Raw genomic sequence first — 23,213 nt, forward strand, 5'->3', positions numbered from 1 at the left:
TCAATATTCAGCTATCAGGAGGGAAAAGCAAATCTCCCCAGGACTGGCACAGAGCCATAATGTGCTGTCTCCCTCTCCCCAGGTAAATGGCAGTGATGGGATGTTCAAATATGAGGAGATCGTCTTGGAAAGGGTAAGTACTCTTTACTCACCTGCCAGCAGCCTTTGCTACCTCTTCCCACTTGCCCTCCCACTGGTGCAGCCGGCACCCCCCGCATCCCCACACCAGCTGATGGGGAGAGGTTGGTCTCTGCTCCCTGCTCCCTCCAGAGGCTTTTGGGCATGTCATACTTGCCTTCCCCGCATGGCCTCTGTGACACAGGGAGAGGTGGGCTTGCTGCTCCCCACCCTGCAGACCCCTCCAGAAGGGAGAGAGGAGGGCTTCTCCCTTCCCTCCCTTGTTCACACCCTCGCCCCCACAAACCCACCAGTGCAGAGCCGGTGGGGAGGCTCTTTGTCACTGCCTTTGCCAGAAACTGGAGGTGCAGGGAGCTGTGCTTGTGCAGGCATGTGGGCAGGTGCACCCCACAGCTGGGCATGGGGAAATGATGCTGCCCTGCCACCAAACTCCCCATTGCTCTGGGGTACACAGCCCAGGGATGCTAAGCAGCAAGGACAAATTTTCTAGTAAACCAGACTGCAACAGGGGGAGTTTCTGCTCAAGCCTTTTCTTGTCTGTTGGCAATGCAGAGCTGATGGCGTGCACCACTGGCCGTAGCAAGAATTAACTCCTCCCACAGATGGGGTTTATCCAGGGGCAAGCCAGCACGGCACAGGGCAGGGAGAGCATGGTGGGTTGACCCTGGCTGGAGGCCAGGTGCCCACCAGAGCTGCTCTATCACTCCCCCTCCTTAACTAGATGGGAGAAAAGGTATAACGAAATGCTTGTGGATTGAGATAAGGACAGGGAGAGATCATTCACTAATTATCGTCATGAGCAAAACAGACTGAACTTAGAGAAAAATTCATCTAATTTATTATCAAGCAAAACAGAGTAGAGCAATGAGAAATAAAACCAAATCTTAACACACTTCCCCCCACCCCTCCCTTCTTCCTAGGCTTAACTTCGCTCCTGGTTTCTACCTCCTCCCCCTCAGCAGCACAAGGAGACAGGGAATGGGGGTTGTGGTCAGTTCATCACACATTGTTACTGCCGCTCCTTGCTCCTCAGGGGGAGGAGTCCTCACATTCTTCCCCTGCTCCAGTGTGGGGTTCCTCTCACAGGAGACAGTCCTCCATGAACCTCTCCAACATGAATCCTTCCCACAGGCTACAGTTCTTCACGAACTTCTCCAGCGTGGGTCTCTCCCACAGGGTGCAGACCTTCAGGAACAGACTGCTCCAGCGTGGCTCCCCCCCGGGGTCACAAGTCCTGCCAGCAAACCTGCTCTGGCGTGGGCTCCTCTCTCCACAAGTCCACAGGTCCTGCCAGGAGCCTGCTCCAGCACGGGCTTCCCATGGGGTCACAGCCTCCTTCAGGTGCCTCCACCTGCTCCAGCGTGGGGTCCTCCACGGGCTGCAGGTGGAATCTCTACACCCCCTCATCCTTCCTCCATGGGCTGCAGGGGGACAGCCTGCTTCACCATGGTCTTCACCACAGGCTGCAGGGGAATCTCTGCTCCACCACCAGGAGCACCTCCTCCCCCTCCTTCTTCACTGACCTTGGTGTCTGCAGAGTTTCTCACATCTTCTCACTCCTCTCTCTGGCTGCAAAAGCTCTCACTATGTTGTTTTTTTTCCCTTCTTAAATATGTTATCACAGAGGCGCTACCACTGTTGCTGATGGGCTCGGCCTTGGCCAGAGGCAGGTCCATCTTGGAGCCGGCTGGCATTGGCTCAGTCAGACACAGGGGAAGCTTCTAGCAGCTGCTCGCAGAAGCCACCCCTGTAGCCTCCCCCCTGCTACCAAAACCTTGCCACACAAACCCAATACAGAGAGCTTTCCCCTGGTATCCAGGGAGCAGCAGGGATGGAGAGGAAGTGGTAAAAGCTGGCCCAAGGTTTCCTCCAAGAAGCGGGCACAGCCCTCCTGATAGAGGATGACCAGAGCGGGAGGCTGCCTGCAGCACTCCATGGCACACCTTGCCTCCTCCTTGCTGCCGCACCGGTTGGCTCGGCCTCGCTGCGTGGCTGGCGTTGCAGGGGAAGATGCATCACTCATTATTCTGTTCCTCTCTGCCTTTAGTCATCTCCCTCCTCCCCTTGGCTCTGCATCATAGAGGTGGGTGTATGGAAGGTTATCTGGGGCTGCCGCCTCACCCACCGCTTCCCCGGCGTGCCTGACAAAACCAGCCTAGGGGATGCTTCCTTTTTGGGCTCAGCACTTCTCGCTGCAGGCCCAATTTAGAGGCAAAAGCCTTGTTTTCAGGGATTCTTTAGAGCATCCTCTGTCCTCAGCCCACAGCAGGAGCAGGGGGAGTATTGGCAGGGTTGCATGGAGAGGCAGCAGTCATTGCTGCCCCCGTTTCACAGGGCCTGGCAGTGATTCCCTCTCCAGCAGTGAGAAACCATGAGGGAGTTTCAGTGCTTAGCAGCCAACACCAGCATGGACCATACCCAGGTCCTTCCCTTTCACCTGGTCCCCAGTGGGATCCAACAGCCCCGTCTTACTGCAGGAGAATCACCCTGGTGCCTGCGGGTGAGGCTGTCCCCTTGCTGGGGTGTTTGGCTCCCAGAGATGACCTCAGTGTACCCCAAAATTGCTGGTCTGTCATTGTTATTAATCCTTGTCCTTGTTGTAAGGACAAGGGCAAATGCAGCAGTGTTTCGGGGGCAATAACTGAGGAACTGCTGTCTGTAGAGGGACATGGCTTTAGGTTTACCCACCATACACCATACCGCAGCAGGAATTGCCCCAGTGTCTATGTCAACCCCCATGCCAGCTAAGAAATCCCTTGAGCTCCATTTCAGGGTTTATCAAAATAAAAATAAACACCTCCTGGATCATTTCCATGTTTTGTAGCTAGCATCGAAGCACACCCTTCCATAGACAGGCGCAACAAATGGCTGGAGACCGTTTTGCACAGTCTTGCTTGCTTTGCTGGGGCCAGGCTGGGTCTCCAGTGACTGTAAGCAGCTTTTCTGAGCTGGGCACGGGGTAACCAGAATCCATCTTAGAGAAAGGAGAGCAGCCTCAGACCTTTCACCATTGAGTGCCTCCTTGTCACGTGCTGGCCAAATCCCAGCCGGCAGGAGAGTGTTGTGTAGTGAAAGTCATTGGTGGCTCCTGGAGATGCCATGTGCTGTGTCATGAGTGGCATGAAGTCAGAGTGGAGACCTCTGCGTCGCTGCAAGAGCTGATGCTGAGCCCATATTGCTGTGGGAAAAGTATGAGCCCCAGCCAGCTGCTAGTGCTAGATGATCCCAGGGACCCTGAGCTCCAGGGTGGCCTTCCTGGCCACAGGTTCCCCAGAAGGGCAGAGCTCCCCATCACCTAACGCTGAGTACTGGGGCCGTGAGCAGCCAGGAGAGAGCTTGGCCTGAGCCCATTTCTGTACAAGAGAGGCAGGCACGATATGATGTGACTAAGTGTCAGCTCTTCTGCATGAGAAAACAAGGCAAGGAGCCATCTGATTTTCAAGGCAGAGCAGAAAAACCAGGAATTGTCCACTTGCATCAAGCATGGAGCTGGAAGCAGCATCTGTGAGTGTGTCACTAATGGGGATCCTGCAAGCGGGGCCACGGCCACTCATCCTGGGATGCTGCCAGCATGGGGCTGGGGACACAGTACGGCCCCTGGATTCTCCCTGGGCAGACTTCAGCAGGACGAAAATCAAGTGATGCTCCAAGCATGTCTGGAAGGAAGAGGAGGCAGAACTGGAGACCCTGCTCCATCCTGACAGCCCCCTCCACCCAATCATGCAAATTTTGGCATCAGCACTGCTGGTCCTTGGGTTGGCTCCATGCTGGGGCTGCATCCCAGGGTGCAGAGGGCAGGGATGGGGTGCTGGTGACTGGCACAAACCCCACTGCTCCACACTGGCTGCAACATCGGTGTCTCCTCCTGGGAAGCAGCCAGCAAGGGGAGGTTTTCTCCGCCAAGGACCACCCCCTCTTCCCCAGCTTGCTGCCTGCCTCAGAGTCTTTTGGAGAAGACACAGTGGAGAGGGAGGTCCTCAGTGGCTCCCACTCTCCTCCTCCATCTGTTCGGTGCTCTGCGCTGCTGCATCAAGTGCCTCAGCTGATGAGCACCAGCCTCCCCTCCGGCCGCGCATCCCTCTGCCCCCTGAGCTGGGCACCCTGGGGTGCAACAGATGCTGTAAGGGCTCCTGCGTCCTGGGCAGCTGCAGCTGCGGGGGAACCACTTCGGGAGGGCCGGCAGCAAGCAGTTGCCCGCAGGAGAAAGATGCGGTGTTTGATTTCCCGCAGGGTAACTCTGGCCTCGGCTTCAGCATAGCGGGAGGAATCGACAACCCCCACGTTCCAGATGACCCAGGCATCTTCATCACCAAAATCATCCCTGGGGGAGCAGCAGCCATGGACGGCCGTCTGGGGTGAGTACAGGGCCAGGGAAGCAGCCCCATCAGGGTATCACCTGGAATCTCTTCAGGGACCCTCTAGGCTCCTGCCCCCCTCCTCTGCCATGGTTCCTGCCCCCTCCGGTCCCTTCCCCACAGCCAAGTCCCCTCAGTGCAGAGATGCCCATGGTCCCCTGCCACCAGCCTCCTGTCTGCAGCCACCCCTCCTACCCTCCCTGCACCAGGCTCTGGCTCCCATCCTTCCCCCTGCAGCCTGGGGTAGATCCAGCCTTTCCCCTCATCTCCCATCTCCACCAGGGTTGCGCTGTGGGGACAAGCCCGCTGCCTTCCCCCTTTGGGAGGGACCCTGCTCTCACCTTGGCAGGGCAGGATCTGGCCAGCTTGAGCAGCTCTCCTTCACACAAGGGTCTGCGCAGTCAGAGGAGGGTGGCAGAGGTGTCTAGAGGAGGGTTGCACAGGCTGGTGGTTCCCCAGGGGAGCTCACGGCCACCCTGTGCCCACAGGGTGAATGACTGCGTGCTGCGGGTGAACGATGTGGACGTCTCTGAGGTGGTGCACAGCAAAGCCGTGGAGGCCCTGAAGGAAGCGGGCCCTGTGGTGCGGCTCGTGGTGCGCCGCCGGCAGCCCCCACCAGAGACCATCATGGAGGTCAACCTGATGAAGGGCCCCAAAGGTGAACCCCTCATTCTGCTCACAGGACCAGGGTGCCCTGCTGCCCCACAAGATGGTGTGGGGTCACCCCTTGGTGTGGGATGCCACGAGGTGGAAGGCAGCATCATAGGGAATGTGGAATGTGAGGTGGCACTGCCACGGTGCAGGATGCCACGATGTGGCCCAGTAGTGTGGGATGCTATGGGGCATGGGGCGTGGGGCAGCCCCACAGCGTGCAGTGGCTGGGCTGTCCCCACACAGCAGCAGAGTGGCCCATTGCTGCCAGATTTGGGGCAGGCTGGGGAGCCCAGCGAGGCAGACAGGACCATGGTGCTAGCCCAGGGCTCCGTCTGTCTGTCCCTCACCCCTCACCTGCCTTCTCACTCCCCCTCAGGCCTGGGGTTCAGCATTGCAGGGGGCATTGGGAACCAGCACATCCCTGGGGACAACAGCATCTACATCACCAAGATCATCGAGGGAGGCGCTGCCCAGAAGGATGGGCGCCTGCAGATTGGGGACCGGCTGCTCGCGGTAAGCCCTATGCCCACAGCCAGCCATGAGGTGAAGCCGGGCAGTCTCCACCGTGCCACAGTGCCGATCCTGAACCCCAGCACCCCTCCCACTGGCAGCCCTGTGCCACTCCCTTGGGGTCCCCGCTGGAATGGTGCTTTGGGGGGGGGGGACAGGTGCAGTACCAGCTGCAGGCAGGAGGGCCAAACCCATGGAGATGGGACCCTGTCTCCAGAGCTACTGCAGCACCTACCCTGTGGGAAACCACTCCACTCTTGCAGGACTGCATTGGCCCCTGCCCTCCTGCCTGCCCTCCTGCCTGCATCTGTGTCACCCAGCCCCTTCCCTCTGGCAGGTGAATAACACAAACCTGCAGGATGTGCGGCACGAGGAGGCGGTGGCTGCCCTGAAGAACACGTCTGACATGGTGTACCTGAAAGTGGCCAAGCCCGGCAACATCCACCTCAATGACATGTATGCGCCCCCCGACTATGCCAGCAGTACGTACCGCTGTGAGCCACTGCAGGGCTGGGGGGGGCAGAGCATGCTGGGGTGGCGGGCAATGCTGGACTGGTCTCCATGTCCACGTTGCGGATGGATTTCTACTCCTGATGCCCTTTTCCTCCCCCGCAGCCTTCCCAGCCTTGGCTGACAACCACATAAGCCATAACTCCAGTCTGGGCTACTTGGGCAGCGTTGAGAGCAAGCCTGCCTACCCTGTCCCTCCCCAGGTGACTCCATCCAGGTATTCGCCCATCCCTCGGCATATGATTGGGGATGAGGACTTCACCAGGTGAGTACCAGGCATGAGCATCCCTAATCCCTGCTCCCTCTCCATCTCTCTCTTTCTCTCCCTGGCTGCTTGACCTCATCCCTGCTGCCGGTGCATAACCTTGCCCGAAAGCCCACTTGTAGGTGCATGGTGCAAAGCTTGGGGCCCCCACAGTGAGCTCTGTGTTCACTCTCCCTTGAGACCAGCCCTGCTGTGTCGTTCCCTGGCTTGCTGCATCCCCCCTTCTCCATTTCCCCTCCTGCTCCTCCATGAGCCTTACACATCTGCATTTCAGCTTCATTCGCTTACTTGCTTTACAATACCTGGAACATAAGGTGGTGTTCCCTGCCCTTACCGTGCCATCTGGTGCCAGCAGTGCCACAGGCTCCCAGGCTGCAAGGCGGCTGTTCCCGAGTGGAGCTGTGCTGAGGGTGAGAGGCCAGAGGGGGCACAACTCTGGGTACAAGTAGGGCTCCTCCTCCTGCGCTCCCCGAGCCCAGCATCCCAAACCACCTGCACCCGGGTGCCATTTCACCGGCTGCCAGCCCTGGGTTTGACAGCCTCCTGCACAGCCCTGGCACAGCCCCCTTTTCCTCACTAGCATCATTTACGCTGCAGAAGCGTAATAAAGGAAATAAAGAGGATCACAAAGGAGACATTGCTCTGAGCCTAAATACAGTGTAAAACATCTCCAAAGGACAGGAGCGAGACCTGGCTGGTTCTGCTCTGCTTGCCCGGGCTCAAGCTTTCCCTCTGCTTGCAACAGCCTCGGGGCCAGTGCTGAGCCTGCTCTGGGTTTGGTATCCCTAGCACCAGGGCTGCAGGGCTCAGGCTGTATTCTTAGGACTGACACTTGGGTTAGGCTTAGGGCTGGCTCTGCCATTAGGAGCAAGGTCGCAGGCTGGTTTCGGAGTTGCATTTGCAGTGGAAGATGCCGTAGCCTTGGCTGGGATTGTCCCGTTCTGCAGGGCACTGACGGATGCTGGAGCAGGAGACCCTGACTTGCCATCTGGCATCAGGTCCACTGTCCTCCCAGAGAGTGGCTGCACTCACCTTTGTCACAGGGATTACTCACTTCTTGGTGCTCGGCTGCAGCCAGGTGCCTCTGTGCACCATGACCTGTGCAGCACTGGCCTCCGCCCACGCCTCATCTCTCCCACCTGGTCTCAGCAGCAACGATGCCAGTTCTACAGCCTGTTCCTAGTGCTGCATCCTTGTCAGGCATAGAAACTCCTGTGCTGTCAGGGCACTGGGGGATGATGCCATACACAGGAGCAGTGCTTTCTGCCATTACATTCCACCACAAAAGGGACTTACTCCCAGTGCTTGGAAAATGCACCATCTGTCTCTCACCAGGGACCCTGGTGTCACCAGAGTGTCCCTTCCTACACGTGCCAACATCCTTATTTGCGGACCAGAGAGTGGAGAGAGCAGCCCAGCCCGGGCTGGACACAGCCCAGTGGCAACGACATGGCGATGTCTCAGCAGTGGCTCGGCAGTGGCCCTGGTGCAGTACATGCCAGTGGCCACTAGAGGATGGTGCTGCCTTGTGGAGGGCCCCACTCAGACACACCGGCACCACTTGGCCAGCGTCCCCAGCCACAGGCCCCTGCTCCCCACCAGATTTGCAGCCCGCAGTGGGCTCAGCACCTTCCTCAACCATCCCAGGGCAGCGCTGAAAACCTCATGTGCATCACCGACCCCCCCAGGACAGCTTCATCGCCACAGATCTGTTGGCTCATGCATCACCAAGACTGCAGTGGGACCAGCGTGGTCCAAATGCATCTTACTGGTGTGGGAAAGGGCAGCAACTCCCCTGAAAAAGCAGCTGTCTCCCAGGAGGCTCCTACCAGCCATTCCCCAGGAGAAGCAGAAGTCTTGGCCTGGATCCAGTATCAGTCTCTTTCCCTCCTGCAGGCACAAGTGCTGATGCAGATGTGGACGTGGCTCCAGTGACCCTCATGTCCTGCAGCACCCAGGGCCAGGGGACCAGAGCATCAGTTTTCCAATGAGCTCCACCACTACAACCCAGACATGGCACAGCCCCACAGGATCCACACAGTTCCTCTGTGCCAACGTCCCAGTGTTAATGCTGCAACATCCAGTGTGGGATCTGCCTGCAGGATCCATGTCCTGCCTCCCAGGATGAGGATGGAAGCAGAGAGTGTGCGTCATGACTGAGACCTGAGATGTACCTGTCTGGGCTTCATTTCCTCTTCTTGGTTCCTGTAGTGTCTCTCTACCTTCCACCAAACTGTCTGGTCTTCATGGGTGCTGGGGATGCTTCCCCCCAGGCCAAGTTGGGGTGGTGGTTCCTGCACTCTGCACAGGCAGCAGCAAAACCCAAGGGGCAGAGCAAGTTCATCAGCTGGTTGGAGACAGGGTTTTCTGACCCAGAAATCTGACCTATTTCTTCCCCTGGGAGAGCTCTAGCCCCAGGCATAGCTTTGCTGCAGAGGGGCTGATGCCTGCAGCCCTCCCTGCTCCCTCACAACCACCCCTGAGCTAAACGCTGGTGGCATCCTGAAGACTTGGGTTTGAGCCTCTTTTGACGCCAATGGCATTTCCATGGTGTTCCCCCAGTCTTATCCTGGTCCCAGTGCATCGCAGTCCTGTGCTACAGTCCAGCTGAATCCTGAGCCCCGCTTAGCTCAGAGCTCAAATGCATCCAAAGGCCATAAGGATAAAGCAGGTATTTTCTGGAGGTCACAAGGTAGATTCAGCCTCTGCCCCATCAGAAATGTGTAGCTGGAGTTACGACTCTGCTGCACCTCTGCGTTTGAAGGCAAGGGGTTGTGGTGATGCATGGTGTGTGGAGCTGCAGGCACAGGGAGTTGGGCTGCGAATTTGCCCTCACTTGAGTGCTCCCTCCAGCTGGGCTGTGCTGTCCATGCCTGCATGGGGCAGGAAGGAGTTAAGTCTGTAGGGTCTAGCAGAGCAAAGGTTTCATCCTTTCAGTGCTACCATAAAAAACCCTGTGTGTGGACTGGGGAAGACGCCGACCTGCAGCTGGCAAGAGGAAGAGACAGCACGGGACCACCACGGAGCATTCAGAACATTCCTGCCCCTTATGCCTCCTGGCCAGCACTGCCAGCAGAGTGTGCCACACCACAATGTTCACCATCAGTGTCTCATCGTCCATGTCCTATAGGGGACAGCCATCCCTGTCCCCTTCCAGGCAGCGGCGAGGCCACAGGAGCAAGTGTGACAAGAGGTAGGGGACCGGGATGCTGCTGTGCCTGGTGGGAGGTGCAGGGACAGGGAGAGGAGTGGCTGGGAGAGCCAGGAGGATTGGGCTGTGCTGAGCCTGGGGTCTGGGCTGGGCAAGAGCCCACCAAGACCTTCTTGCAAGGCATCCTGCACTTCTGTCTGTCCATCTCTTGCTCCTATTGCTCATTATAAGGTGGTTGCCTGGAGCTAAGTGACATTCAGTCCATCAGGACTCCCACATGGCGAAGGATGGTGGGAGACTTCCTGAGGCACTGGCATGTGTCCCCGGACGTAAATCCTGCTGCCTGCATCCGTGAAAGTACCAAAGCCTTACCCCAGCTGCCCAGGTGATGGCAGTGATGCTCCAGCCTGGCCCAGGGGGCTGAAAAAGATGTTTTCTTGCAAGAGAAGCCTGGGAGCATGCTGCCAGGCTGCAGGGCTTTGTGCTATCTGCTCAGCCAAACTTTATTCCTCTGGGTCCCCACTCTGCTCGTGCCACCTGAGCCCTGCTCCTTCCCTGGCTGCCAGCAACAGCCGGGGGGGCCAGCAGGGCCAGCCCCCCCGGTGTCCGAGGGTCCCCTTAGCACAAGTCTGCCAGCATTTTAGGGTCCACCGTGGGTGCCCTTGGGCAGTACCCTGTCTGCGGCTCCAGCATGTCTCCTACCATGTCCTGGAGATCTCCCTGTGCTCCCCAGCAGGTGCAGCATTGATCAGCCTGATGAGCTCACTGGCAGGTCCTCAGTCCTTACCCATACCCACTGAAACACCTGGGACTCAGCTGGTCACTGCAGCGGATATGCTGATGGTCCCCAGATGGTCCCCAGTGTCGTGTTGGCTGACAGTCACCACCAGCCTGTGCTAATTGTCTGGCATCATTTATTCTTTCTTATTTTAATCCAGTGCTTGAGCTGGGAGCTGCCGTTGTTCCCATCAGACTTGAGGTTTTTTTCCCAGACTAAAATTGATGCAGAATTTTTGCGATGCCAGGCAGTCTTTCTGCCTTTGCCTGCCTGTTGTTTGAGCTGTGAAAGAATTAAGTCATCATTGAAAAATTTAGGACTTCTGTTGAGCTGCGCATGGCCTGTGGTGTGGGGGTGTGTGGGGTTGCAGGCATGCTTGCCGTGCTGCACGGGTGCAGAGAGGCTTGATCCCCCTTTCCTGGCATGGCCGCAGCATCCTCAATGCCCAGGCTTGTGGCATCCAATGCCACCTCACAGTCCAATGTTTCTGTGCATGATTTCACAGCAGGATGCTCTGTCTCTGTCCATGCTCTGTCTCTTGCCACTCATGCAACTGCCTGCACCTCTCCCGGTTCATCAGTCTCCTCAGTGCCGAGGGCTGAGTCATGCCAGGTCATACTTGGGGTGACTCCAGACCCACCAGTGTGCTGGGAAGCCCAGGCACGGCCAACCCTGTCACCAGCTTCATTGCTCTTCATCCTGATGTCTCGCTGTCCCGTGTCTATCCTTCCAGGGAGCCCCGGAAAATCATCCTGCACAAAGGCTCCACTGGCCTAGGCTTCAACATCGTTGGAGGGGAAGATGGTGAGGGGATCTTTGTGTCCTTCATCCTGGCTGGAGGCCCTGCTGACCTCAGCGGGGAGCTGCGGAGGGGAGACCGCATCCTCTCAGTGAGTTGGCAGGGCTGCCCGCTGCCCTCCACAGCCTCTCAGAGCCCCGGCCGGGCACCCACAGCACACCTGTCCCCTGCCACCCGGGACACTGTTCAGCAAGGTCCATCCCCACTGCCAGTGTGGATGTGGTCCCTGGGTGCGTAGAATCGGAGCAGCAGCCTGCCCAGGATCTGCCCTGGATCGGAGCAGGGGCTGGCCGGGTCCTTGCCCGCCTGCCGGCAGAGGGCACCCTCGATGCCAGGGCTGGCCGGGGGCGGTTACCGGGGATGCCAGTACTAGAGATGCCGGTACTTGGGGTGCTGGTACTCCGCCCCAGGTGTGGTACCGGGGACACAGGGGCTGGGTGACGAGGCAGAGAGTGTGGGTACCGCATGTACCGGTACAGGGGCGGGGGCAGCGGTGCCGAGGGCCGGGGCGCAGGGCAGGCCCGGTCGGTGCGAGCCTCGGTCGGTGCGGTCCAGCGGAGCCGCTCTATCTCGACAGGTGAACGGCGTGAACCTCCGCAACGCCACTCACGAGCAGGCGGCGGCGGCGCTGAAGCGAGCGGGGCAGACGGTGACCATCATCGCGCAGTACCGACCCGAAGGTACCGCCACGGGGAACCGGGGGCGGGGCGTCGCCTGGCGCGCGGATCTGGAGGCCGGGGCTGGGGGCGGCCGGCGAGGCGCCGATTGGGACGGGGCGGGGCCCGGGGGGAGGGGCGGGCGCCTATTGGGCGGCGAGGCGGGGGGGCGGGGTGGTGGCGTCCCGCCGACGGTGCCTGCGCGGCTTTGTGTGCGGGCCGGGCGGCTCTGGGGCTGCAGTTGAGCTGCAGCCCCTCACTGGCCTGCAGGTGAGCGCGGCTCCGTCGACCTCGCCTGCACACACACACACCCCCCCCCCGACCTCGTGGCTGGCGCGGCGGCACGGGCCGGACCGGACCGGACCGGGCCGGGCCAGGCCAGGCCAGGCCAGGCCAGGTCGTCCCCTCGGGGCCTGGGCTGGCGGTGTGCCTCGCCGGGAGGTGGGTCATCTCCGGTGGGGGTGGGGGGTGGAGGTGTCTGTCTGCCGGAGGCGTCGCCTCGAGGCATCGGTCCGTGGAATCGGTCCGTGGAGTCCCGTGGGCCTTGCTTGGGGTCCTGGGGCTGAGGGGAGGCTCCGGAGGGGATCGCGAGTGCGGCGGTCGCCCCAGGACATGGTCGCCCCCCCCCCCCCAGGTGCGGTGGGCTCCAGCGACACACCTCTGCGACCGGCGGGCCAGGGGCTGGGAGCTGGTCCTGGGGTTGCTGCTGTGCTGTTACCGTGTCCCAAGCAGCACCATGCCAGGATGCAGCAATTCATGTCCCCTGATGAAGGTGTCTCCTGGGCCTCGCTGGTTTTCTCTCCCAGCAGCTCTGGTCCTCTCTGCTGAGGCTAGCATGCTGGCCCTCACCTGCCCTTCACCTTGTGCCTTGGTGGCATTGCTGGGCAGTGCCCTGCAGGTCCCTGTCCCCACCGTTCCTCCTCTATCCCATGGCAGAGACCATTGGGGCACAGAGCAGTTAGATCCACTCAGGGGTGTGCTGTGGGGTTTGTTTGTTTTGGCTTTTTTTTTCTTTCTTTCTTTCCAGGAAGCACTTAATGTTCTTATATTTCTGGCTCCCTTTGCCACTTGAGATTTGGCAAAGACACCAACCACAAGTGGTTCCTAAATGTCAGACAGGACAAAATGTTTTGAAACCCCTTTAGGGCAAGGCCAAAATTTCAGTGCTTTGTAGCCGGTGGCTTTCCGTGATAGCTCCTGGCACATGTGGGCAGCAGCATCTGGCACACAAGCTACAGATGTCCTGGGAGGCAGCATTGCTGCTGTGAAACACAGAGTGTTGTATCTTGGGAGTTGACCTCAGTGCTCCAGAGGCTTGAAGGCCTGGGAGCCCAGGAGAAAGATCTCCCTGGCATGAACCCCGGGTACAGGTGGGGCTGGGTGTCCTCAAGGGAATGTGTGCTCCCAACTGTTTACCTTTTCTGTGTGCATCATGGCTGTGGAAAGAGCAGGAAAGCTGGATCGTAGGATGCCCAAAGGAGGAGATGCTGGTGGAAAGGGGCTTTGAGAAGTTCCTCCCTGGTAGCAGAAGTGGAGGATGGCACCTTTCTCTCATATGTGAGCATGGGTAGGGCTTGCCCATAGGGTGCTGGATGAGTGCACACGTGCTCTGCATCTGACCTCACAGGAGCTCCAAGGGAGCAGAGAGGCTGCTTGCACAGGTCTTGGGGGGATGACGTGCCTTCCCTGTGGGGCACTGCCTGGCACTGGGAATTGAAAGAAGACAAAACCAGGGAAGGACAGAAAGAGGAGCTGCTGTCCTGCCTTTCTTCTGAGCACCTGCACCTGGCGCAGTGCCTCTGACCACTACTGCACTCCGTCGAGGAGGAGGTGGCTGCTCCCTATGATGGTGCCTCTGAGCTGTTTATGAGGTCCCTTCCCTTTGAGCACTTCTCCCCTTGACCTTTGCCTGCTGCTATCACCAGCGTCTGGGTTTGGCAATTCCCCTTCTTCATGCCTCACACAACAAAGCCTTGATATTCCTCACCTGAAAATACAAAAACTTGTGTGACAGCAGTTCTCTGAGCTGGCCGTTCAAAGGGAAGTGCCAAGGCTGCATGGTGACTTTTAAAAGCCTTCAAGCTTTCCCCATTGCTGTGCTCCCTTCTGCTTGCCTGGGCCTGTGGCACATGTGCCCTGTGCCGGGAGGTGTCTGTACTTTAACCCTGCATCTGCAAGGGGTGTGGGTTAGGGTGTTAAAATGCCAGGCTGGAGGGGAATGACGGACTGGGGGATAGTTTTTGCAGGTGGCTGGGTTGGAGCCTATCACTGAGCATCCCTGGGCTCTGCTGATGGCCTGGCCCTGGGCAGGCAGGTTTGCATGCCAGAGAGAGCAGGGCATGCACATGAGGCTTTATGTATGCTCAGGGAGTTGCTTTCCAAAGTAACCAATGCTTTCCCCTCTCTACCAGTGTCTTCTTTCCTTGCACTGTCTCCTGGTGCCCAGAAATCAACTGCAGACCTGCCATCTTTTTGGCTCCACAGGGTATACACACCACATGACCGTGTGCTGGTGCTGGGGATCCTTGGTGCAGGCAGGTGATCCCTGTCTGATCTTAATGGTCTGTGACCTGCACGTGCTCGGGCGTGCAGGGCCGTATCCCGTTCCTGGTGCTGAGTTCACCCCATGGTGCAGGATCAGGCCCAGCTCCAGGGGCACCCACACCTTGGGAAGGAAAAAGCGACGGGAGGGTGGAGCAGTGTTTTTATCGAGTTGCTGAGAGGGAATAGCAGCACTGCAGTGGCACTTGCAGCAAGAGGCACCAGGTCACCTGTTGTGTGTTTTTTCAGCCTTGATAAGCATGTCCTGAACATTTCCAGCACCTGGGTCCTGTGGGAATGCCAGGGAGGTGGGGATTAGCCATGGCTCAACTCCCTGCTGTGCTGTGGCGAAGTTTCCTGGGCAAGTTTTGGCTGCACAAGAGATCTCCTTCCAGGATATGGAGGCAAGGTGGCCATGGGGCAGGGCAGGAGCGTTGCTTGCTGGGGGTTATGTGCTGGTAATTGTCTCAGAGGCTGCTCCAGCATGCAGATAAGGGGGGGCTGGTGGCAGCTGGGAGCATCCTGTGCTCGCACCCAGGGTAGCCTTGTCTCCCCTGTGCTGAGAGGAAGGTGGCAAGTTTACTTTTGGGGCTGGCTGCTACTGTGCCCTGTGCCCTCCCACAGTCAGAGCAAGCATGGGTTGGTGGCTCCTTGGGAGACTTTCTGGGATGGGATTGCATTTGCACTCCAGGGGATAAAGCCAGCGCAGCCCCTGTGTCCTTCATAAGTTTGCTGCATCCAGCCTGGTTTGTGCTTCTTGTGCCATCAGGCTTTTCCCAGCCCCTCCAAGCAGTGTGGCCTCTCCAGCAAAATTTGGAAAGTCCATTTCCATGGAGTGCCCCGGATGAGGTGGGGGGTTTTGAGAGCTCTGCCCTCGGGTCGCGTGCAGGGGATGTGGTTGCTGGCAGGGCGGTGGCACCCAAAGGTTGCCCTCCCGACATCCCTGCCCTGATGCCAGTGGTGGCTAAACCTGCTTTTGGCCTTTGCCACCTGCCTGATCTGAGGTGGTGTGTCCTCCATGCTGGGCCTCTTGTGGAGAAGGGTGTCACAGCAGATGTGTGAGCCCACATGGTGGGGAGCAGCAGCCCTCTCAGTGCAGGGTGTGCAGAGAGTCTGTGACACTGACGGGGTTTGGGATGACTTGGGACTTTGGGACTTGGCTGGGGATGGGGGTTGTAGGACCCAGCTCAGTAGCTTTCCAGGGGAAATAGCCCTTCTGTACCAGAGAGGGTTTACGAAGCAGCTGTACCCACTTCAGACAGATGCTCCTCTGGGATGTAAGAGCCCATGGACATCCAGGGGCAGAATGGGCTGTGCCACAGATGCTGTGATCCACCCTGGTGTGGGGAAAGAGGTGTGGAGCGGGATGAAGTTCACCTCCCTCTGCTGGGAGCTCCATAAAACCTTGGTGCAGGTTGTCGAGTGCAAAAGTGCTGCTTTGGTGTCAGAATTCAGTTTTCTTGTAAAATAAGCTTTGCCCATGCTTGGCTGCTTCTGTTTCCCTCTGGTAGCATGAAGGCAGGCAGGGGCAGTGGGTGTCCCTTGGTGTGGGGCAGCTGGGGTTGGCGGGGGTCTGGTGACCTCTGCACTAAGCAGCTGACCCTGCCTGCTGTGTGGCACTTCTTGATGTCTCGCAGCAGGGAAAGGGGCTTCATGTGGAGTTTCTGTGTGCTGCTTGGCAGTTTTTGTGTGTATCACCTTTTCCTTCAGTCTTTAAGTAAAAATGCATCTTTGGCAGCTGAGTGCAGAAGGGGGATGCCCAGGCGGGTCTGGCTGCAGAATGAAGGACTGGAGAGTCAGGAAATGCTGCAGCTGCATAATCCCAGCCCCATGTGTGTCTGCACTGACAGTCACCTCTCCCCTTCACTGTGAGGGGCTGGCTGTCAACACAGCCCACGGTGCGTTTCTTAGCAGTGTGGTGTTCCCACCACCTCTGTGCCATGCAGCTCTGTAGGCCAGGCATCAGCCGGCACAATCCCCTTCACTGCTGAGGCTCTGCTCTGCAGTGAGCGCTTACCTCTGCTGCTCAGCTGCTGTGCTCCATTTCACAAAAAAACCCACCCCAAACCACATCTGAATTGCTGGGTTGTGGAGAAGGCTTTCTAGGCAAGACTTACAGCAGAGATGAGACTGGTCCCCTCTCACCGCGATGCGGGGATGTAACTGCAGGGTGTGCCCAGGGGACAAAATCAAGGGTACCAGGTGATAACTGCTGGGGTGGGTTGTGACAGTGCTGGCAGCTTCCCTGGTGCTGCAGTTGCTCACCACCCTGGGTAAGCAGGGCTGGTGCCTCCACCCTCTGCTTGCCGGCTCAACCTTTACACCCGGCTGAAGGTTGGGCTGGCGTGGCAGCAGGTGCTGGGGTGGTGGTTGCTCCTGTCCAGCTGCCCAGCAGGGAGGTGCCACTGGCTTCTGGAGGGTCCCCTGGCTCCTCCTGCAGGTCTCTGCTGCCAGGATGTAGGAAAGAAAGGTGAATTCCTCCTCCTTGCTCCCCTTCCATGGGCAGGGACAGCCATGCTTTACCTCCCCATGCCTGCAGGGGAGCGGTGGGTGGGGACCCTCTGATGATGCAGTCATGCCTTGCTGCTCCAGCCAGTGGGTGACGGTCTCCTGGAGGGGCTCTTGTTCTGTGCACATTTTGAACTGCTCTGTAGGTCAGTGGCTTGCTGAGCCCAGTTGTTCCTTTGCTGAGCTGCAGCTCAGGAGCTCCATGTACAGGGGTTTGGGGTGGGTATGGGAGCAGCCAGTGTCCTGCCTGCTCCAGGTACTGTGCCTGGACTCCGACAGGGTACTGTAGCCTCTTCAGCTTTGTCCTCTCTCATGTGCTGGCATGGACGAGCTCATGGGCAAGATGCCCCACAGACAGGCAGTCATTGCCTCTCTCAGTGCTTACCAATTGCACCTTGCTCAGTGCAGGGGGGTGGCTCAGGGGCAGCTCCTGCCTGCACTGACACCTATCTCCCTGCAGAGTACAGCCGCTTCGAGTCAAAGATCCACGACCTGAGAGAGCAGATGATGAACAGCAGCATGAGCTCTGGCTCCGGCTCGCTCCGTACAAGTGAGAAGAGATCTCTCTATGTCCGGTAAGGCTCAGTCTCTTCTGCCCCCTTCCTACAGGCAGCCAGAGGTGGGTAGGATGGGTATATCTCCACAGTATGGGATGCAGGGTGGGACGGTACACCTTGGGCCATTCAGCACCTCTGTGAACAGGTGTTTTGGAGGCCAGGGAAATGAGTGTGATAGATGCATCATGAAGTCCGGAGGGTCCAGCAGGGAGAGTGGTGCTTTTGCACTGGTTCGCTAGGGCTGACTGCTCCGCACTCCAGTGCGTCTTCCAAGGGCTGCTCTGCTTTGGAAAGTGCTGGTGCCAGCCCTGGGCTGGCCCGCTGGGAATCAGGGAAATGCCAGGCATCCAGCAGCACTCGGGGCAGCATTCAGGGCACTCTCCTTGAACCACTCCCTGCTAACAAGCTTCTCCATCTCGCCATTCCTGCAGCAGGATCTGGCTGGAGGGGAGATGAGCTCTTAGGAGGATTATTACTCTGAGCCCTCAATGCATTTTTGTTCCAGAGCCAGGCACAGGGCACACAGGGGTTAAGCAGCCATGCAGCTCTAACTGCTGCAAGTCCTGCACCACCAGGGCAGCCTCTGCTCGCTGCCTGCCTCCTGCCCACCACCGTGCGAGTGGGATGACAGCTAATGAGTAATTTAAACTTGGTAATTAAAATAATCGTGTAAATCCTTGCCCTGCACAGTCTGTTGCAGGTGGAGGCTGGCAGGAGCAGGGGTTGTTTCTCCTTCCCCATGGGAAGGATGACAAAGGCTGAGGCTGCATCAGCTGCGGTTTGCATCTCCCACTGAATGACTGCTCTGCGCAGAGGGGCTTCAGGCTGTTGCTGGACCCAGTGCAAACCCTGCCTTGCAGGAGGGGGGAGCTGCAGCTCTGGGTTCTTGCTTGATTTAGCATCTTGGGGCCCCGTGCTAGAGGTGTGAAATGAGCTAGGTGGCATGCTGAGTAAACATCATCTTGCTAGTCCTGCCCTTGCTCCCCTGCTGTCCCATAGATACTGTTGTGGGTGGACCAGGATTTAGGCTGGGTCCAGCTATAGTTGAGCCTGTGAATCTCCTGTTCCCTGAATGGATAGGTGCTGCACGTATCAGGGCATGCCTGCAAGGCAGAGAGCTCCCCACTGCCTCCAGGCCGCTTGTAGCATCTCGCATCTCTTGACGCATCCTTCCATGTGGTTTTGGTGGCCGCCGCAGCACTGTGTCCCCTCACATACACCCAGGTGGCTTCAGGTGGGAGCTGGGCAGTGCCTTGCTGAGAGGGTGATCCCAGGGGAGAGCTTTCCCTCAGCATGGCCCTTCCCGACCCTCCCTGGCTCTGGCAGCTGTGCACCCTGCAAACGTGCTTGCAAGAGCCACCAGGCACCTGGGCTGCCCCAGCCCTTCTGGGCGGGGTAGTTTCGAGTACAGTTTACCTGAAACCAGCTGAGCTGCTGCACTGCAGACAGGACATCAATTACAGAACTTGCTACCCAACTGCTTGAGTCAGCCCCGTGAAGCTGTGTTGCACCTCACGTGCTGTCAACAGGGCCAGAGCCAGGCACTCAAGTGCCTGCTGGAACCAATTTGGCGGTGCTGGTGCTCACCGTGTGTTTTGGAGCTTCAGCTGTGCAGCAGGGGCAAGGCAGGTTCACCTGCTGCCTGCCTGCCTGTGCTGCTGCAGGGCAAAGTCCACAGGCACTGGGGCGGGGATGGGGGTCAGGCAGGCGTTGTGCCTGGGCACCAGGAGGAGGCCGTGCCGAGTCCCTGGCACTGCTCCCTGCCCTCCAGCCAAACCATCTGCTCTCCTGGCTGCTCATGCTGTGTGCCTTGTGCCTCTGCTTCACAGGTGTCTGGCCCCTGCACAAATCTTGCTGTGCCTGCCCTGGGATGCCCATGGCTGCTGCAGTAGGAGGCAGGGAGCTGCGGCCTGCACCACTCTGCAGGGCAGGGTGTGGGCAGGATGCCCTGCAGCCTGCCTCGGTTTGGGAACCGGCCTGACCAGTTCCCCAGGGCCTTGGCTCCTGCTTTGCTTCCGGCACTACTGGCCTCGCAGGGGCCCGTCGGCCACGTGCAGCCTTATCTTTTGGCCAGGAGCTGCCTGTGAGGGTTGTTTGCAACCAGCCAAAGCACACCGTGCTGGTTTGCTGCTGGCTTTGGCATGCCGGGGGCCACGCTTGGGTGCAGAGAGACTGAGTACGAGAGCTGCCCCAGGCCTGAGCAAGCTAGGAAAGGGAGAGCAACCTGGTGGCTGGATGCATAGGGCTGCATCGGGTCTCATCCCAAAGAGCCCTCCCCAAGCCACAGGGCAGCCCCTCATTCTCCTCCTCCCCATTTGAGACCACCTGCTTTGACCCAGTCCAAAGTGACCCAAAAGGTTTCATGACCTGACACTCCCCTGGCAGGGAGCAGGGATCTGGCTGAAGAAGTGCCCTCCCAGCTCTGCTGCTCCACGGGGACTTTGCCACTGTGTGATTTCAGACCACCTTAGGAGTCTCTGCAGTGGAAAGGGGAAATGAACAGAGCAGAGAGTGTCTCTCCTGGTTGAGGAAGGCTTGTTAGTGCTAGAGTTAAACCAGCAGCCAGCCAGTGTTTGTAGTGCCAGGGCTTGTGTTGGGTTCAGTGTCAACGGGGCCAATGTCCCAGGAGTGAATACAGAGGTTGTGCTGCTGGCAGTGGTGCTTTTAGTGACTGTTCCCTTGGTTTGGTTTGTTGCAAAGTGGTGGCATGGTTTGAGATCTGAAATTAGTAGAATGACTTGCACGTGAAGCCACTGAGAGCAGCTTGTGGGAGAGCAGCTTGTGGGTACAGGCTGCAGTGCTGTGTGCAATAAAGTGTGAGCAGGAAGGGTGTTGGTGCTCCTCTAGTTTAAAAAAAAAATCTTTTCTGTAGCTGGTTCGTTTAATGTTGAAGATAATTTTAAACTAAATAAACTGTTCTCAGGGGAAGTATTTAGGAGTCTGAAAAGGATCAGCTGTGGAAGCAGATATATATACACTCAGATGTGTTGCTAATTCACAGGTTCTAGACTAATGTACTCCTGTACATAAATAAAGCGTGTGCTTAAAGTGCCCCAGGGTCTCTGCCTGTGCAACCGCCCACCAGCAGTGGAGCCTGGTGTTCTTCATCCCTATCCTTGGCCCTGCGGCCACTCGGGAGGGATGGTGGGGAGCAGCGCTGCACCCCAGCTCCCCACTGCCCTCCTGCATGCTGCTGCTTTCTTGAGGCCACATGAGCTTTGCCTGCTCACTAACCACATCTGCCTTCAATGCATCTGTGGTTCACGTGCCTCTCGCAGCTAAGGTCAAGAGCAAGTTGGTTTGGTCCAGCACTGTTATTCCTGTATTGTGCGCTTTGGGGCTTGTGTTGAGCCCGCCAGTGGGAGGGGTGTGCTGGTGGCTGCACGGCACCGCTTGCCTTGGCAGGAGGCTTCCCCAAAGTTTGGGTTTAAATCCTTCAAGGTGTGAAGGTGGCAGTGCCCCAGGAGGTCAGCAGTGCTGCTGCCCTCTCTGCCTGGCCACGCTTAGGAAAGGCATTGCTCTTCTCTCTGCTCCTCCGCAGAGCCCTCTTTGACTATGACCGGACCCGGGACAGTTGCTTGCCCAGCCAAGGGCTCAGCTTCTCCTACGGGGACATCCTGCACGTCATCAATGCCTCTGATGATGAGTGGTGGCAAGCCAGGCTTGTCACGCCCCACGGCGAGAGCGAGCAGATCGGGGTCATCCCCAGCAAGAAAAGGTGAGTGTCTGTCAGCAGGAGCTCTCATGTGTGGTGCCTCCTGGAGCTCCCCAGCCTCTGTGAGCCTTGCAGCCTTTGGGGTCTGCTCAGGATGGGATCTCCTTGTGGTCCCAGCCCACCTGCCCCTCTGTGGCTGTGCAGCATGAAGGGCACCACAGCTGCAAGCTGGGGCTGTGTGCAGGTCTCCCTAGGAGATATTCTCTAAAGTTGGGTGAGACTCCAGGTGAGCCCGGGAGTGCTCAGCCCCCTCTGTTGTCCCCGTGGGGATGGAGAGCCAGTCTGGGGCTCTTAAGTGAGAGCAGAGTCACAGCAGTGACTGTGGGCTGCTCTTTGTGTCCTCTTGACAACCTGCTTAGCTCTATGAGCCAGGTCCCATGAGATGGGAAGGCACAGAGAGCAGAGGAGCTGGCTGCTACTGCCTTCAGGTCAGTGGAGCCAGCCCCATCTCTGTCCTCCATCCCTCCCCTGCCAGGAAGGCTGGCTTGTCTCCTCTGCTGCTCCTGCAGACACTGGCCTCGGCCAGACCCCAGGCAGGCAGCTCCACCTCCATCCCTCTCTGGGAAGGAGCTGCCCTTTGCCAACAGGGCCACCACCCAAGGGTGCACGGAGCAGCCTGGGGAGCCATGTTGGTGGAACGGAGGGTGCATGCAACAGGACTAGCGGCTCTTTCTCCCCTTTAACCTCTGATCAGGGTGGAAAAGAAGGAGAGAGCGCGGTTGAAAACAGTGAAGTTCCACGCCAGGACTGGCATGATTGAGTCCAACAGGGTAAGTGCTGAGCTGGGGCTCAGTGGGGTGCTTGGAGCTGGTAGCTAGTGGGGGCAGGATGAGTCCCAGCAGCCAGAGCTCCCAGTGGTGTGGCTGGAGCAATCCCAAAGCAAAGAGCAGCGCAACTGGACCTGCCCCAGGCCCGCACCTGCTCGGTATGAATTCTCTGTGACTGTGCAGGGGGTTAGCAGAGGAACCCAGGATGGTGCAAAAGTTCTGGGGAAGGACCTCTGGTTGGAGTGGCGGGGGAGCAGAGCCCATCCCACTGCAACCTATGGCTGGGAGCTGATTGCAGGCAGCTCATGCAGGTGCAGGTAGCTGCCCTCACCCCTCCTGCAGAGCACTTAGCGAGTGGACAAGGAAGGGAGAACGTCGTGGCTACCCCTGCAGAGCTGCTGATTGCCCCATCAGCTTCCCGGCATCCCTGCCACGTGTTTTTTTTCCATGCTTAATTTTTTTCCTGCATTACAGTTTTCATGTAATCTCCATGATTTCATTTGAGGGTAACTGCCCTGATACAGCTCCTCATTGTCTCTTCATTTTAATTTTTCCCACGTGCATTAAACACCATTGTTTTTTCTGTCCTCCCTTCCATCTCCATGTTCTTCAGTTGATCAAAACGAAACATAAAAAGAGTTTCCGCCTCTCTCGAAAGTTTCCATTTTACAAGAGCAAAGAGAACCTGGTCCAGGAGAGCAGCGGACAGGAACGTAAGTAGCAGCTGGCCAGAGAGGGCAAGTGTGTGACCCTCAGGTCCCTTGCCTTGAGGGGAGAGATTTGGCACATTTCTGTAGCTGGGGTGCTGGCATCTGCCCACGTTCGGGTTTGTGCTCCACAGTTGTGCCAGTAGCTAGGGAGAAACCAGAGCTTGAAATGAAAGCAGTGGCTACAGGCTGGTGCTCTCTTTCTCTCTCTCATGTTCAATGTCTTCATCCTTTCATCCAGCTTTACACCCACCTGACACCCTGCTCTGCCTCCCCCTGCTCTCCCCTCTCTGCTGTGGGCTCTGCTCCCTCCGCCTGCCAAGGGCTGCTCCCCCCCAAGTGAGGGGCTGCAGAGCTTCTGTCCCCATCAGGACTGAGGGCCTGGGGAGGTCCCAGCTGCGTTTCTCATCTCCCCTAGAAGTGACTCACAGCTATGTATTCCCATCTGAGAGCCGTTCCCACAGGTTGAATCCTGTGGGCACAGGGGAGCTATGCCCTTGCTGGTGGAAGAGCCGCCCACCTGTGATGAGGCACATCTTTGGTAGTTTTGCAGACATTGCGGGGGTTCCAGTTCTCACATGCAGCACCCGGGGGCTCCCAGT

The 23,213-nt window shown here is 58.2% G+C and overlaps 1 protein-coding gene across 12 annotated transcripts in view; it reads left to right on the top strand.

Annotated features, from left to right (window-relative positions):
- Positions 1 to 23,213, top strand: part of DLG3 (discs large MAGUK scaffold protein 3) — an 82,984-nt gene that overhangs the window by 46,632 nt on the left and 13,139 nt on the right. For 6 of the 12 annotated variants that reach the window (XM_054839894.1, XM_054839893.1, XM_054839892.1 and 3 more), the window contains 12 exons: positions 83 to 133; positions 4,369 to 4,493; positions 4,982 to 5,151; positions 5,524 to 5,660; positions 5,995 to 6,139; positions 6,273 to 6,432; positions 11,095 to 11,251; positions 11,738 to 11,840; positions 17,326 to 17,440; positions 20,964 to 21,140; positions 21,832 to 21,907; positions 22,518 to 22,617. In XM_054839894.1, the coding sequence (XP_054695869.1) occupies positions 83 to 133; positions 4,369 to 4,493; positions 4,982 to 5,151; positions 5,524 to 5,660; positions 5,995 to 6,139; positions 6,273 to 6,432; positions 11,095 to 11,251; positions 11,738 to 11,840; positions 17,326 to 17,440; positions 20,964 to 21,140; positions 21,832 to 21,907; positions 22,518 to 22,617 (1,516 nt within the window). Of the gene's footprint in view, positions 1 to 82; positions 134 to 4,067; positions 4,259 to 4,368; positions 4,494 to 4,981; positions 5,152 to 5,523; positions 5,661 to 5,994; positions 6,140 to 6,272; positions 6,433 to 11,094; positions 11,252 to 11,737; positions 11,841 to 17,325; positions 17,441 to 20,963; positions 21,141 to 21,831; positions 21,908 to 22,517; positions 22,618 to 23,213 lie in introns of those variants that run through there. The other 6 variants (XM_054839896.1, XM_054839900.1, XM_054839899.1 and 3 more) reach the window with 3 other exon arrangements.

This window comes from Grus americana, chromosome 12 (genome assembly GCF_028858705.1).
Source record: "Grus americana isolate bGruAme1 chromosome 12, bGruAme1.mat, whole genome shotgun sequence".
NCBI lineage: Eukaryota > Metazoa > Chordata > Aves > Gruiformes > Gruidae > Grus > Grus americana.